At 38.3% G+C, this 18,383-nt stretch overlaps 1 protein-coding gene across 1 annotated transcript in view; it reads right to left on the bottom strand.

The window, feature by feature from the left end:
• Positions 1–1,723: 1,723 nt before the first annotated feature.
• LOC121321944 (zinc finger protein 804A-like) overlaps positions 1,724–18,383 on the bottom strand; it is a 98,662-nt gene continuing 82,002 nt past the window's right edge. Inside the window, exon 5 of the mRNA XM_041261333.1 lies at positions 1,724–2,077. Within this exon, the coding sequence (XP_041117267.1) occupies positions 1,724–2,077 (354 nt within the window). The remainder of the gene's footprint in view (positions 2,078–18,383) is intronic.

The raw sequence follows: 18,383 nt of genomic DNA, 5'->3' as shown, positions 1-18,383 counted from the left end.
TGCCGTATGTAGTTTAGTGTTGTTATATTTGCAGAAGCATAGGGAAGGGGACATTTCTCATTTAACAATATACTGACACATATGTATCACAGTACCATCAAAAAAGTACCTGGTATATGACAATAAAGCAAATAGCATGTGGTAGGCTGCTGAAAGTTGTATCAAATAATAGAAGGATGAAAAAGAGTTACTGATGGGGCAAACCAGTGTTGGGGTCAATTCCTTTGAAGGAACTGGACTTGGACATGAAATTGGGAATTGGGAAATGGAATTGGGACTTGGGAAATGGAATTTGGAATTGATTTTTAAAAGGAATTGGAATTGATAAAGAAAGGAATTGACCCCAACTCTGCTGTGAACAGGGCAATACTTGTTTCCTTAAGTGCACAGTTGCTCTCAAAAGTATTCACCCCCCTTGGACTTTTCCACATTTTATTGTGTTACAACATGGAATCAAAATGGGTTTAATTAGGAGTTTTTGCCACTGATCAACACAGAAAAAGTCCATAAAGTCAAAGTGAAAAATAAAATCTACAAATTGTTCTAAATTAATTACAAATGCAAAACAGAAAATAATTAATTGCATAAGTATTCACCCCCTTGAGTCAATATTTGGTAGAGGCACCTTTGGCAGCAATTACAGCCATGAGTCTATTTGAATAAGTCTCTACCAGCTTTGCACATCTGGATACTGCAATTTTTGTCCATCCTTCTTTGCAAAATTGCTCAAGATCTGTCAAGTTGGATGGGGACCTTTGGTGAACAGCAATTTTCAACTCTTTCCACATATTCTCAATTGGATTGAGGTCCGGACTTTGACTGGGGCACTCCAGGACATTGACCTTTTTGTTTTTAAGCCACTCCATTGTGGCTTTGGCTGTATGTTTGGGGTCATTGTCCTGCTGGAAGATGAATCTTCTCCCAAGTCCCAGGTCTCTTGTAGATTTCAGCAGGTTTTCCTCCAGGATTTCTCTGTACAAACTCTAGCCAAGATTTGATGTGAGTTTTTATCAACAATGGCTTTCTTTTTGCCACTCTCCCATAAAGGCCAGTTTTGTGAAGCACCCGGGCTATTGTTGCCGTATGCACAGTGTCTCCCAGCTCAGACTGTAAGTCCTTTAGCGTTGCCATAGGCCTCTTGGTGGCTTCCCTGACTAGTGCCCTTCTCGCCCGGATAGAGGCCTGTTCTAGACAGATTCACAGTTGTGCCATATTCTCTCCATTTCTTAATAATGGACTTTACTGTGCTCTGGGGGATATTCAATGCCTTGGAAATGTTTTTATATCCTACCCCTTTCAGCAACACTGATTATGAAAGTGTTTTTTTTTTTTTAATTTTAAAAGCATGTTTACATGTATAATCATAATCGTGTTTTTGTTGTTATTACTGTTTAAATGTACAGACACTGAGCATGTGTAAACTACTGTGCAGTGCATAGATAAGCACACACACACACACACACACACACACAAAAACCCTTCCTGTTTCATAATTAATAATAGGCAGCAGGTGTTGATATAAAAAGCATTAGTTAATTTAATACACTGAGATAACCTTCTGCTGAGGCAGGGCTATGGTGAGCAATTTCAGCAATGCTGAGATTACACAGGCACACCCATCTGCTGATACTCTATGCCTATGTGATCTGGATGGCTGCAAGGCTGGCCTCCCCAGGCGACGATGAGCCGGCAGCCCTAGGCATTGCATTGTTGGCAGCCCCAGTCATTGCATTGTCGGCAGCCCTAGGCGTTGCATTGTCGGCAGGGCAGGAGTGGTCCCTCCGAAGGCGACGGCAGCAGCAGAACCTCGTAAGGCGACGGCAGGTGCGGACCCTTGGTAGGTGACGGCATGAGGGGAGCTCCTGGCCAATAAGGCGGCATCAAGAGCTCCACTTCTCCTCCTAGTGATGCAATCAGGACCAGTGATGGTGCTGGGATTGACGACTCTGGCAGTGGCTACATTTGCAATGGCTGTTGAGGAATGCCAGGATCGTCCTGGTCCTTCCTCTTGTGGTGACGGTTGGAGCTGCAGGCAGTCTCCCTCTGGTGGTGAAGGTGGGAGCCGCAGGCAGTCTGCCTATGGTGGTTGAGGTGGAAACAGCAGGCAGTCTCCCTCTGGTGGTGAAGTTGGGAGCTGCAGGCAGTCTCCCTCTGGCAGTGGAGGTGGGAGCTGCAGGCAGTCTCCCTCTGGCAGTGGAGGTAGGAACAGCAGGCAATCTTCCTCTGCTGGTGGAGGTGGAAACAACAGGCAATCTTCTGCTGGTGGATACTGGTGCGGGTACCAGTACCTTCTGGGCACTAGTTTCTCCTCCTGGTATTGGCCGGGGCAGATAGCCACTGTGTGACCATACTCCCCACAACCGAGGCACAACTCCACTGCAAAGCTCCTTACAAAATCCTCCCAGACTTCATTTCCCGTCTCTCTTCTTTCCTCTCTCCACTCTTCTCCCCATTATCACCCCCCCCCCCCCCCCCCCCCAAAAAAAAAAGTTTTAAATGTTCCTGCAGTATCCCTGGTGGTCTGACACTTGGAGGCGCTGTTATCCCACACTGGATTTGGATGACTGCAAGGGTGATGTTAGGCCAGGAACAGAAACCAAAACAAGGAATGGCGGGGCAAACTGAGACGCTACGGTGCTCAGTTTTTGATTTAAATAAACAAAATCAACAGTTTTACAAAACAAACTAAATACACAAGGGCCAAACCAAACAGATAGCATTATGGGTGTAAACAAGTATGTATACATAACACTAATAACAATTGTTACCAAGGTAGCTCACTTTACTCATTGCGGGTCTTTTATATTATGGTCGAGAGGTTAATCAGCTATTAATGATCTTATTACCCCCTCGGCCATAGTCTGCACGAGTTTACTAATTCTGAGTAACTGTCAGCTAGTTAAATAATCAGTAGCTGACAGTCACGCATTCTCATGAGGAATTTAAAACAAAACAAAACAATAAAGTGGCGGACAGCACCTTGCTCATCCTGCCACACAATACATAGTAAAACAAACAACAAAGCTTTTCGCCATCATATAATGCATAAATCATAACAATAACTAATAATAATAAACAAATATATGCAAAGGGGTGAGACACTCCGCCACAGTCTGTTACCATTCAATCCCAGCTATTATCAAAGATCAAACAGTTGAAAACAAAATTAAAAATGTGCCAAGCTGAATTACATAGTACTGTCATTTATGCTTCTCATATAAAATAAAACATGTAGTTATCCTCATGATTCGCAATTCAAAATCTTTTGCAAATACTTTGTTAGGAATTTGTTATTTGGTTCTAGTTTTGTATCTCCTGTCAAAACATCAACCTGGAGTAAATATGAGTGTTATAAATAAGAGTAAGGGAGCTATTTTCAAATTAACACAATCATGCTTACCATTGAGTAAGTTTGTTTTTGAGCAATTATATGCAATATTTCTATTTTCTAAAGTGAATAAGATGTAAGGTTACATGATGATTACTTCAGCTTATAACATTCTCTATATTTATTACATATTTTACTGGGTTGCAGTGTTATGATAGGTGGGTTTAGAAAGAGGTATAAAGAATCTAAAGATGGTCCACCTCCAACAGTATGAATCCTCACATTGAGGACCCCTGCAGTCACACAATTCCCTTTTGCATTGCTGAAACTGCACTATGGTTGATGAGAAACTCACGTATTTGGCAGCTTTTACTGCCAATGCAGCATTTACCAATACAAAATTTAAAATGGACTTCTGCCCAGCTAAAATATTATACTGAAACACGCAAAAAATATTAACTAGGTGGGTTGAGTCTGACTTCTTAAAGGTACTGTTACTGTGTTATGTTTTGAAAATAAATATGTAACTAGGCAACAGATTCTTTAGTGCATGGTAAGTTCCACTTACACAATGATAATGACACTTTTTGAAAAGGACCCCCTAAGTGTATAACTTACCCATACAGGGGAAGTCAAAGTGACCTGTTACTCAGTGACCAAGGATACTGAGAAACTAGGAACAAAACAAGACCTGTGAACACAATTCATGGGCAACATGACTCTAATGATTATTAACCATTATTTATATCATTTTATTTTATGACACAAATGGAATTTACAATTTTTTTTTTCAAATAGTGCGTTGCCATATTGATCAGTAAACTATCCTGTTTTAAACTGAGAAACAGTTCATAGAAACTAATTCTGAGAATCAAAAGGCCATTCATAAATTAACACATCATAGCACCGTTAGTGCTGGAAAGCTTTTAAGTATAGCAGCTGCTTGGTTTAAAGCAGAGCGTTTACATTTGTTAGACCAAGCTCAGTGAACACGTAGTTGGACAGTCTAAAGGCTTTCTTTCACAAGAGATTTTAAAAAGAAAACAAACCCTTTTATACAGATGTATAATATAATTTCCTTTTAGATAGAGAGCAGTAACATGGAAAGCATACTGCAGTACATTTTTATTTATTAGGTCTCCTCATTGTCCTAGTGCAAGCTACATTGCCGTTAGACATTTTGTAGGTTTATTTATTTATTTGGTGAGTACAACATATCTGAAACTACATCACAGTGATCCACAGTGAAAGATCCCTGCCAAATGCAGAAGGGTGTGTGTTTGTGTGTAACACAGTAGGAAAGTGATACTGTACTGTTTTGTTCGAAATGTTATACAATGGGAGTGGTAAGGGATGCAAATTCATCCTAAAGATATAACAGTTCCTGTTAGAGCTATGGTAGGGCCTTGAGCAATGATGACAGCTGGCTTTTCATGGTAGGGCCTTGAGCAATGATGACAGCTGGCTTTTCATCGCTAACCAAGATCATGCAGCAGTCTCTCGACACAGGGGTGGTACCGACAGACTGGAAAATTGCAAACGTAATACCGATCCACAAAATGGGAAACAAAACTGAACCAGGTAATTACAGACCAGTAAGCCTGACTTCTATTATATGCAAACTTATGGAAACTATAATAAGATCCAAAATGGAAAATTACCTATATGGTAACAGGGTCCTGGGAGACAGTCAACATGGTTTTAGGAAAGGGAGATCGTGTCTAACTAACTTGCTTGATTTTTTTGAGGATGCAACATCGATAATGGATAATTGCAAAGCATATGACATGGTTTATTTAGATTTCCAGAAAGCTTTTGACAAAGTCCCGCACAAAAGATTAATTCTCAAACTGAATGCAGTTGGGATTCAAGGAAACGCATGTACATGGATTAGGGAGTGGTTAACATGTAGAAAACAGAAAGTACTGATTAGAGGAAAAACCTCAGAATGGAGTGTGGTAACCAGTGGTGTACCACAGGGATCAGTATTAGGTCCTCTGCTATTCCTAATCTACATTAATGATTTAGATTCTGGTATAGTAAGCAAACTTGTTAAATTTGCAGACGACACAAAAATAGGAGGAGTGGCAAACACTGTTGCAGCAGCAAAGGTCATTCAAAATGATCTAGACAAGATTCAAAACTGGGCAGACACATGGCAAATGACATTTAATAGAGAAAAGTGTAAGGTACTGCACGCAGGAAATAAAAATGTACATTATAAATATCATATGGGAGATACTGAAATTGGAGAAGGAATCTATGAAAAAGACCTAGGAGTTTTTGTTGACTCAGAAATGTCTTCAACTAGACAATGTGGGGAAGCTATAAAAATGGCTAACAAGATGCTTGGATACATTGTGAAAAGTGTTGAATTTAAATCAAGGGAAGTAATGTTAAAACTGTACAATGCACTAGTAAGACCTCATCTTGAATATTGTGTTCAGTTCTGGTCACCTCGCTATAAAAAAGATATTGCTGCTCTAGAAAGAGTGCAAAGAAGAGCGACCAGAATTATTCCAGGCTTAAAAGGCATGTCATATGCAGACAGGCTAAAAGAATTGAATCTGTTCAGTCTTGAACAAAGAAGACTATGCGGCGACCTAATTCAAGCATTCAAAATTCTAAAAGGTATTGACAATGTTGACCCAAGGGACTTTTTTGACCTGAAAAAAGAAACAAGGACCAGGGGTCACAAATGGAGATTAGACCAAGGGGCATTCAGAACAGAAAATAGGAAGCACTTTTTTACACAGAGAATTGTCTGGAATCAACTCCCCAGTAATGTTGTTGAATCTGACACCCTGGGATCCTTCAAGAAGCTCCTTGATGAAATTCTGGGATCAATAAGCTACTAACAACCAAACGAGCAAGATGGGCTGAATGACTTCCTCTCGTTTGTAAACTTTCTTATGTTCTTATGTCAGTGGTTAACAATTCCTTTTTCTCTTCTGCAACAGGATGTCCAGGCAGTCAGCAAATAAGAAGATGCATCCAGTTGTTTTAATATGAATCACTCACAACCCTTACTCCAAAGTTCAGTTATGATGACTCTTCACGCAGACACATGTACCCTAACTCGCACTCAAATGGTCGTTCTGAGACCCAGATTTTCTTTTGCACACAAGTCCAATTTTACAGTGTTGATGGGTTTGTTCAACTGTTAAATTTCTGTTCTGTTAAGTCTGTTCTTGCCTGGGGTAAACAAATAACCACTGAACTGCATTAACTTGGAATATTGTACTGGAATGTAATTATATATTCTAATAACCTGACTCATCTGAACAGATGAGGTGAAAGACTGCCTAAAGAAATTGTTTAATTGCTTTTTGGATGAGATGTTGCGATTTAAACGATTGATTATTCTTTTTTTGTACTTCTACAAGATAGCTCTGTAAATGTATTATACAATGTGGCAAAGTGGTTTGCAGTACGCTAGTGTAGATGTGATGCAGTGCTCAAACAATGACAACAAACAGCATTCACGGTCCAAACATTTTCTTAAATATCTTTTCACGGTCTGGCACCGTTAATTATTAATTCTGGCAACTACAAAGCAATGTGTAATTGCACAGCCAAACAATACAGGGTTTCAGTCCCAAAATAATAATACACAAAGGCAATGTACAGGCATGGCTTGCATCCTTTCGCAGTGCTCCTGTGCTGGTGTTGAATACACAGTTAAGTGTGACTGACGCAGTGTTTCTATTCCAGGTTGGATGCTGGCTTAACAGCGACAGCTCCTGCTTTGCTTAGCCGTCTAACAATTACAAATAAACAGTTAATAACAATCACAAATACAAAACACTCATGGTTACTTTCAGTTTCGCCCGTCATTTACAGCTCTTTCCATAACCAAAACAAAGGAACAGATTGCATTGTCACATCCCCTGAAATACCCTTAGTCACGTCCCCTCCGATAGCTAGTTCAATCACGTATCCTCCAATCCATGACTGACACATCGCTTACCATACTAGGACGATGACTTCTGGTATTGTGACTCCACCCCCTTCCTGGATGGCTGGCTTCCGACTGACCCTGGAATGATCTGCCGAACCATCCAGTACGAGGCACACTGTGCCCTCACAGGTTGGGAGGGAGATTGTTGACTAGGATTCATTCGCCCTCTGTCACACACACAAGTACACATATAAGAATGGTATTACAAGGCTTGGTTGCCTCTAAATCTTTCACAGGAGCAATACTGCTAGCTGAGCCAACCAATGTATTAAATGGTTGCTGCAGTTAGAGAAAAGTTTAAGTCTTGTCAGCTGCTCACAAAAAATAGAAAATAAAGAAAGTTAAACAAGCTGTCATGGGCTACTTTTCTAGTTGTATTAGATTGCGGCACTGCTACTAAGTCCTCTGCCCTAGTAAGCCCTATTGTGCCACCTTAAAATGACTTAAATTAGATATTAGATTTAGGAATTGTGACAGATTGATTTAGACTAGCATCTCACTGAGACTTCTAAATAAGGAGAAAAATTGACTTTGCGCCATCTTGGTGAGGAGCCATCGAAAGCCAATCCTCTGTGCTCTATAATGGGGAAAATTGACTTGTCCTCTGCTGATTCATCCATTGCTGGCTGAGCTTGTGAACCTTGTGGCATTAAAGGGGGGGTGGCTTCAGGTAAGGTGACCTGAGGCAATGAGGGAGTAGCGCAGCCTAACAGCACCTGAAACCACCTGTGTTCGAGAATTAACTTGATTGCATAGATTTTTTTCAATAGGAAATGCTGGTCCTACCATTTGAGGTGAAGAATAGTACTCTTCCTGTGCTCTGCATATAAAGAGACAACATTAACGTTTGTGTTTGAACTGATTTATTTTTTCCCCCTATTCAGTTTGTTTATTATTTTCTCAAAGTTGGAACTCTCTTCCTGGGAACATAAGGTGTTGAAGGTTGCTGTCCAAAAACTATTGTGAAACTCTGCCCTCTACTCCCTCCAAACATTTTTTTGTATGAACAGCATTCTAAACAAAGGAAATGCCCAGTCAACCTAAAAAGCCTGTGTCTTGGACGATGTTTTATTTCCTCTATGACAGAAATTCATTCATATTTTAGTTGTGCAAGTCCAAATTCACATTTTATTGTAGTACCATTTGTGTGGCATATTCAAGAGAGATCTGGGTTCATGCACATGACCATGCCACTACTTTTCATATGTTACATTTGGCATGTGGGGTCTGGCTGGATCTATGATGGGCTATTACTATGTTTAGATGTGGTTAATATATAAAGAATGTCTTCATTTTTGAGTTAGCAGTGTAGAGCTTGTTAGTCTGTAAAGCACTCCAGGATACTTGTTATGGTATGGTATAATATGGTATGGTGTCAATAGTATAACATTAATTAGAGTTGATTCTCATTGCGAATTATCAAGAGAAACTTGTTAACATTTTACTTATTTTAATAATGCTGATAAAATCCTACCAAGTAAGATTAGTTTTGTTCCTAGTTTATCTGCCAGCCCTCAATTAAATGCCCCAAGACATAACATCTCCTTGTACACAAGCCTGGAGTTTCTTTATCTGCTGTGCCTGCTAATCGCAACTACTAATAACCAGCCTGACGGACACGGACAGGTTTGAAAGACCTAATTAGGGCAACCAACTGAAATTAATTATTCAGGCTTTGTGCAACTGAAGGCTGAGAAGGTGACCACCTGCAATGCCCAATGTAATTATAATACAAAGAGCACTCCATCTCTCTGGGTTAGCACTGAACCCAATCTAACTCATTATGTTATGCTTTGAGTACAAATACACACCCTTAGGCTGAAAATTGTTTGAAAAAAACATGAAAAAACTGTTCATGCATACCACGGTGAAGCATACACTTGTGTTGAGCAACACTGCTGTCCACCCAATTTAAAGTTAACAAAATATCTGCATCATCAATTGTGTGCATCATGAAATATAACTTATGCTAGCTGTAAACTTTTTTAAAGCAATAAATAAAAAAGGTTTTCTGGTCTGGTAGAAGGAAATGAAAAATAAAATTAAATCTGATAAATCTACAGATTTTAATAAACATAGGTCTAATAGTGTCATCATATCTCAGTTAGACATCAAAATAATGTAGAATTAATTTAACGTAATAGTGGATGCATTTGTTATTTTAAGTTATACTAAACACAGACCTATGAAATGTTAACCTCCATTTTCCCTTGCACCTGGCTTTGTAATAAATTGTTCAATGCGGGGTCTGAAATTGCTGATGGCCTGGAACAAGAATCAGGGTCTTTGGTAAGAGAAGGTCTGGTTTAGCACTTAAATATACAACAAATACTTAACTGATTTTTAAATGATTATGAAAATAGAGAATATTCTCTAACATTTAACAGTGTTTAATAAAACTCACATACTACTTCTGCAATGCACCATGTAGGCCACTCCTTATTTGAGTTGATGTCCTAACTGAAGTTAAAATATTTATAAACTGAATTGTTAAGTAAGCCACTGTATCATGACTATCTGGGGATGAAGGATGAACTATCCCCTGTGTGGTAAAGAAGGTGCTAGACTTGAGGTGAAGGTTCAGGTTCTATTGCAGACTGTACAATAGAAGTGATTTGGTTAGAATGCTGGGCTGTTAAGCATTAAGTACTGTAGAGTGTTCTCATCCTTATTATTTGTTCTCTGCAAAACATGTGTCTTTATTCATATTTTGTAAAATTCATGGTTTCCTACTGTTGCAACACGTGTCACACTGAAAAATTAAATAATTAATCGTGAACAAATACATCCAGCTGTGTGTGCCTGCAAGGGTTGCACCTAGCTTTATAATCTCAGGACACTTTAAGACAGGCCAATTTTTTAACTTACCTCTCTAAACCGCAAATGAATTGAATTTATTCAACATGTAAAGTGAGTGTGAATTACATGAACTGTTGTTTAATTAACTGAATTGTTTCTCTTAATAGTGACCAAAAACACACACCTGCCGGGGCTGGGAATTACTTCCTGTGAGGATAATTTCCATATATCAGACCTATATAGCTTGCTGATTGGCTTTTTTGTCTCATTGGGCAGGTCTGTGTTGAGCAGAAAGAAATGTTAAATAAGTAGAAACATAACCACATAAGGTTAAACAAAAAAGAGTGTGGGTAAATTCTTTTTCTTTTCAGAATTGCACTATTTTGATAGATATTGTTTACCATATAAAATTCCAAGCAATACTATTTTAAGTATTATACAAATTCCATGTTGTTATAATGCTGTCTGGATAGAATTGCCACCACAATTAAACAAGTGTGCCTGCACCAAAACATATGGACAATTTTATTATAGCTTATACTAATTTATTAGAATGCTTAATACGGCTTTATGCATTTTAGTCTGTGTAATAGTATGCAAACTTCATGTGACAAGACAACTATGCAATCGGAATGCTTATATTTACAAAATAAGTTTAATTGACTGCTCTGCCTTGTCCACATATTACCATTAATGCAAGTGGGAAAGAAAAAAGCATGCTTTTAAAATGTCATTTACTATTGATCATTTAGTTAGCTTTATGTGCCCCATATCCAATGGCTTCAAAGATCGTTGAAGCCTAACTGGAGCACAAATCTTACAACCACAAAATAGCATTCATAAAATACAGTATAATAGCTAGTTACCAACATAATGTATATATATATATATATATATATATATATATATATATATATATATATATATATATATATATATATATATATACACACACACACACATGCTGTGGAACATCTTCCCTGAATACGATCTTAATACATAGTTGTGTATTAGAAATGTAACTGGATTAATTAATGAAACTGCTGTGTCTTAGAAAAAGAGCAAACTGCTGTGTCTTAAGAAAAAAAGCCCCTTGGTTCCTGGAATACTGAACTGAAGATGACCAGACCTAGGAGGGGGGCATCTGGACTGGATGAGGCTGAAAGGACAGTGGAAAGACAGTAAAACTGCAAACACAAGCGGTTTGGTGCAAGGAAAACATAAAGTATAGATGTCAGCAAGTCCCAACTGCAACAACAAGCTGCTGGATGAAAGGATGCAGACCAAAGACAAATCTCAAAGATTCGTGAGTTAAAAAGGCAGAGTGAAAAGACTAACTATCCAAGCAAAACTAAACTATGCAATTCCAAAAAGGGCTCCACCCAAGAAGAGGAAGCAAGTTGCAAGCGAGTCACTACCACAAACAACGAGACTGAGGCATGGCTGGAGGACTGCCATAAAACTTACAGCGACTGTTATCAGATGAATCAATCTTGGTCTGCTGTACACCTACACCTAAAAAGAAACTGTGCCCTGCTACTTGCGCAGCTAAAAGATTCAGTGAAGAGGACTGAGCGGATGGGCGCTGTTGTGAATTCTATACCGAGCAGTGAAGACTTTGTTGCAGCTGTTGTTTATTCTAACGAGAATTGAAAGCTTTGTTGTTGAGGTTGATCCAATGTAGGACTGAAGACTTGCTGAGAAGAGAGCTTTTTGTAGAGGACACTTCAACAGATTGAGTTTCCAAAACAGCAGACCAAAAGTCTAAACTTCAAGGAACTGTTGAGTATAATTCCAGTTAGTGAAACTTGATGAAGTAACTATAAGTAATCTACCTCATATTGTTGTATGAAGAATTTCTTTAAAAGTAAACTTGCCATATACTTAATCTATTTACAATTAATAAGCTTAATGTGATATAGTCTAAGATTTTCTGCATCCAGCCAGTTAGCCTGGGTGCGTGCATGTGTGTAGGAATGGGACGGTATAAAATTTACACGGTATGATAACCGTTAAAAAAAATAAAATAAAAAAAATACGGTGATAACCTTAATATCACGGTATAAAGTACATCATGCAAGTTATAAAATAAAGGCTTTAATGAAGAAAGACTAAGGTAAATCACTTAAATTAATGTAATTCAAAAATAAAACCAACAAATCACACTTCCTTTCATGGAATGATTTAAACATTTGGTATTTAGTATTTTACTATGCTAAATATAACTCAATCGAAAATATAGCTCTTCATAAAAAAAAAATTTGAATAGTTTAAATTTAAATAGTTACAGTAAGACAGCTGGGAAGTTGACATGGACAGACTGAGTTCAGAGTGTGTGTACAGTAAGAACGGAGATTTTCTTCCATCAAGTAGGAAAAGGCCAATAATCAGAAGCGAGTACTGTACTGTAATACTGTAGGTCTGCAGAACGGGGTTGTTTTTTTTTTTCAGGCGGATTTCCATGGGTAGAATTTAAGGGCGGCTACTTTAGTACTTTTAAGATATAATACTTTTGTACTTTTACCCAAGTAGTTTTCTAGAAGGATACTTTGACTTTTACTTACTTTTGTTTCCCCAAGTAACAGTACGTTTACTCAAGTAACACGTTTGAATACTTTTTCCACCCCTGCATATAAAAACAAAACAACCCCCCCCCCCCCCCAAAAAAAAAAATAACCAACTTGACTATATTTACAATGTTTTCAACAGCTTAGGAGTCCTGTGACTTTAACACTAGTTTTCACATGTACTTGAAGTCAAGTACTTGCAATAATTGATTTTTGTATAATTCAACATAATTACTTTTATCTAACTAATCCTGGTTATTACCCTCTTTCTAGGACAGCAGAAGAGACCCCTGAGGAAGAAAGTGTTTGGCCTTTTCCACAACTAATTAAACTCAATTAAATCCCAAAGCTGCTTATGGCAATCCAGTTCCTTCTGGGGAAATGACAGCACCAGGCCTCCGGCTTGGGAAACGTTTAAGTAACGCTACGACTAATATAAACTTTTTCCTTAATTGAACTAGCCATTTCACTTCAGTAATTAATGTTAAACTATTATTAGGCTGTTTGTCACAGTCCTGTGAGGTAGGACAGTAAAAGGCAGCATTATTGATAACTATTCCTTTAGAACTAAACTGGCAACACTTCATTAATGTCTGCATAAACCATAACAATGATGGCAAGGGTAAATGTCAAGCTTTTTATTTGTATTGACATTTTCTCCATTTACAGTCACAGATTTTGTTTTTCCTGTACTTGGAAAACCTAACATGAAACCTTGAATACGATGTGGGTCACACCAATCACTGATTTTATTTACCACCCGCCAAGAGTAATTTTCTAAGAACAAATAAAACTGATATTACACATTACACCAGAGCTTTTGTCTTTATTGAGGTATTTTACATCCTGAGGAGCTCGAAAATCTTTCCTGATGAGTTGTCGAATGTTGCAAAACCATACATTTTCATTACAATTGCGAAGAATCATTAAAATCAATGCAGATTATGATACAGAAAGCGTAAAAAGCGAAGCAATTGTGACAGAACAGATCTCTAAGGAAGAGTGTGTTTTCTAAGAAAGAACACTGAAACTACCAAACTATTTCTGTCAAAGTTTAATTAATAAAGCATAATGTCTTGTCAATAATTGTGAATATCTACTACCAAGCTTTGTAATTTTTTGTGCAACTTTGTGTTCTCCAGTGCAACCTGAGCTGAGCCGGGGTTGTAGTTTGAACATAGCTAGCTAGCAGTTTTGGTGCTGTCAGCGTAGGCTTAGTTATGTTAATGGTTTCTTTTGAAAGGAGGTATATTTTATTTGTAAAATGAAAGTGAACAAGAAAGCATAAACATATTCTTTATTGTTTTTTGTGTGATTCCTGCCTTCCGGCTGACTATTTGATCACATATGCATTAGCTTCTGCAAAAGTATTGGGAGCTACAGCAAATTCAAATCATATTGTCTAATATACTTTTCTGTTACATCGGCCATCAGTTTTATTGGTCACACAAGCAGAAGAGAAGCCTGTTTAATAATGTCAATTACAAATGGTTTGAATGTACTATATGGGCTGTTTAATAATTGATCACATTGAGATCACTTATTATACTTGAAGACAGCAATGGTGCCACCCAGTATGAAGGAATGTCCCTTTCACAGTTGTGGGGCTGAAAGGATAATAGAATAATGGATTCATTTAAAACCAATTGTAGATTCATAGTATCATTCAAACAGCAGGTGGTAATTGAATAGGCAACATAAAGCGTACATTTGCAATCATCTAACAGAGTTACATTAGTGGGGCTGTATTTCAGCTGCTGTGTGTGATAAAATGTATCCTATTTCTCAATCTATTATAACTATTGAAACGCCAATGGTTTAGGAACAGTTAGATCTATATTTTAAGAGATTGCGAAGAATAATATTTCTTGATTACGCTTTTCAGGGGAAGCATACTTTTGGAAATGTTTTTAAGGTCAGCTAACTCAACTATTTCATTGACTTTCACATCTTGCCTCCAGAGTTGCTGAATTCACATATCCGTTTCATTTTAATACTCCCTCAATCTCTAGTGACTGCACATTCATAGAGAGTATTTATTTTTTTATTTTTTTGCTGAATGCGATCGCTGGTGCATTTCAAAATCTCTTCATTCGAATATTCTTGCTGCCCAAGTATTACTAGACGTGACAATATTAACATTACAATAAGAACAATAAGGTGGATAGAAGTACTCTTTTATTATGTTACAATGTATATCTATTATTTAAAAATACTAGTCATCGTTACACATTGTTAGCACTAAATACCAGTACTACTGAAAACAAGTGATGTTTTTGTTGATATTTAAGCAATTATAAAACTGCTTGAGCATTTAAGCGGTACAATATGTAATAAAAGTGAAACAATTTGCACAGGAAAGAGTGGGGTAATACAGCATAATTTGAAATATGGAAATATGTCATGATTGTTAGATGTGCAGAATGTGGAGGGTGTGGATGGCCTGTACAATAGGGATGAAGGTGGTTACATTATGTACTGTTAAGTCATTCAAATGCATTTCTTTGAGAATTGTTATCAAGAAGGTGTACAGAACTAGCATAAAGAACACAATAATGAAATACAAATGTCACAGGGGTTGCTGTTGGATCACATATCCAATGGCTATTTAACTATGAATGTTAACATCCCAGTTATATAGTGTTCAATGAATGAGCCGAGGTTTTAAAAGCACACCATAACCATATAATGTGCACATAATGTATGGGCTTCAACAGTGCTCCAAGAAAAATTTGGATATAACCATAATCAACCCGTTACCGGATTCCATCCAAATGCAATCCAAAAGGTTTAAACATGTTAGGAGTTTATAGTGAACTTTTGAAGAATATTTTAGGAGTAGTAAATCTGGTAGTATATATAATAAAAGTTTTGGTTAAATAAAAAAATTACCTTTTTGGTTACAGTAAAAAAAAAAAAAAAAAAAGTATATCCTCTGTAAATGCCTTTCAAATGGTTGTTTATTATAAAAGTGTAAGATTCCAGGTCCTTTATCTTTACACGATTCCTTCAGAAACTCACAGCTCTTTGCTCCTTATTAGGATGGCATTAGATATCTGACCAGGTATATATCCTGAATGATCCAAAGTAACTTAGTATGGAGCATTCACAATTAAACAAAATGCTGTGTCTTTAGCTTGGCTTAGCTGTATATTGTTAATGAAATGTTGGTACAGTATTTAAAGTCAATCTACAAACATATTTTTAAAGTATGCATTTAATTTAGCTTTATTTAATCATGCTTCCGTACTGCTTGTAATATGACACATTATTTCAACAAACACTGATTGGTTACAGATTATAGCAGAACTGTATGTTCCCCACAAAATTGTATTTGTCTAACAATATTTGTAAATGAAATATTTTTTTAACTTTGACAAATATAATATTTTATTGAATTTTTACATGTAGCTGAAGAATCAAGTCATAAATATAATTTAGTCATTGATCAAAGAAGCAAGTATATGAAAATCCTGTAGGATCCAAATCATTATTTGGTCAGTTTCCGACACAGGCCAATGCTTCGTTATGGGTTTTAATACCCCATTTGCTGTTGTCATTATTAATTTTCTACACCTAGCATTGATGTGGTGGAACAAAGCTGCATTAATTAGCTTCACGATGTTACCAAATTAATTCTGTTTGATCACTGGAACATTGAAACAGCTGTTAAAGAAAGCCACACTGAAACAGTTTGCTTACATCAACATAGGCTGAGTAAAGTTACAGCACAATGTAATATTAATACATGTAGTGTATGCATATTGTCAATAACTGCACAGTCAATCTGTATTTCATCTGTACTTAAATAAAACCCAGGTTCATCTTGAATAGTCACTTTAAAACAATGAATAGAGAATTCAACAGCAGTGTTTTAAAGTACACGCTTACTGCTATAGTACTGTGACTTGTTACACAGGTTTAAATGTTCTGTTATAGAATATAATGTAACCAACTGAGTAAATTCATAGTTCCCTTTCAATTTGAAGACGACTAACAACAATACTTTTGGGATTGGCCTGCCACAGGTCAGGTATTTACTGAGCATTTTATGTCAGAGCTGCCGATATGCCCCTCTGGGGAGTGACGTCCTCAGTCCCGCCTACCGAGGGATTAAGTAATCACTCCGCGGAGATCACTTTCTCCTGTGCTTCTCACAATCAGGTAGGTAAGGTAAGTATACTAACCTCTCCAGTTGCTGTGATTGAGTGTGCTAAAGAACTCTCACTGTGAGTTTTGTGGTAGTTCCCGTGCTGTTTATTGCTGGAAGTTGACTGACGGCAGAGCTATAAATGCTTTGCAACTGTGCTCCATTTAAAAAAACACAAAAAAAACTTTCTTTTCACAGCAGCCTACATTGTCTGCCGACTGTAGTCTGCTTCTAACCCTACAGCATTGTTGTTTTGAAAAGAGAGACGCGTTATTCCTCCACTGGGATTGACTTGGCCTGCCCACTCAGTGTATGCACCCCCCCCCCCCCCCCCCCAAAAAAAAAAAAAATTAGTAATAAACCATCACCTTCGGCTGTCTGTGTATGCGTGAGTATGTGTTTTCTTCACTGCGAAAAAAAACAAACAAAAAATACCCCTAAAAAACAAATGTGTGCTTCCTCCACTGGTCTGATTCTACTAGCCCCACTGCTGAGTAGACTCCATGGATACATCTACCCACCCATCTTGGTGTGTCGGGTCTTGATAAGTCTCCACCAAGTTGCCTTGGTGCTTTGGCGCTCATGGTGACTCGGTACCTCAGAGCCTAGGTGTCTTGCCACTTTGGTGCCCTTGGTGCTTAAACGCTCTGTGCCTTGGCACCCTTGGTGCCCCTGAGCCTTGGATTCTCAGTGCTTTGCCACCCTCGGTGCTTAGATGTTCCCTGCATCGGTGCCATCAGTGCCCTTGGAGCCTCAGTGCCTTAGAGCCTCAGTGCCTCAGTGCTTTGGCTCCCTCATTGCTTCGGCACCTTCGGTGCTTAGATGCTCCCTGCATCGGTGGCCTTGGTACCCTTGGAGCACTGCTGTATGCATTTCCAATAATACTGATGCTCCCGACCTTCCTAAAGAATCTCCAGAGAGAGAAGGTGACAATTCTGCTTGTGGCCCCCAGATGGCCCAGGAGAATCTAGTTTTCAAACATTTGCCAGCTACTACAAGGCCAACCCTTGGAGATCCCGCTACACATGGATCTCCCTAGTCAGACAACAGGCACTCTAGCACTCAAACTCCAACTGCGGTTCTAGCCCCAGAACTGGACCATCTGTCTACCTTAGGGCTCTCAGACGCAGTCGTTAGTACACTGCGGAATGCAGGGCCCCCTCCAAAGGTCATTGTACACCTATAAGTGAAGGTATTTTCAAAACTGGTGTATGACCAGAGGTCATGACACCATCTATTACCCTACAGCAATCATTTTACAGTTTCTGCAAAATTCCCCTCTACTCTGAAAGTCTACCTAGCAGCCATATCTGCATGCCATGTCCCTATTGATTCGGTGTCCCCAGGCGCTCATTCCCTGGCAACATGCTTTTTTAAGGGTGTTCATGGTTAATTCCTCCTAGGAATGATGTCCTCCCCGAGTGGAGTCTTGACGTGGTATTGTAGGCTCTCACTAAGGTCCTGTTTGAGCCTATACATTCCATAGGGCTGAAATAGCTCTATGAAAACAGCCTTTTTCTTAGCCATCACCTTGCTAAGCGGGTTAGTGAGCTACAGGGTCAGTGAACAGTGCCTTTA

Source organism: Polyodon spathula, chromosome 10 (assembly GCF_017654505.1).
Source record: "Polyodon spathula isolate WHYD16114869_AA chromosome 10, ASM1765450v1, whole genome shotgun sequence".
Taxonomy (NCBI): Eukaryota; Metazoa; Chordata; class Actinopteri; order Acipenseriformes; family Polyodontidae; genus Polyodon; species Polyodon spathula.
This window is presented reverse-complemented; position numbering and strand designations above follow the sequence as displayed.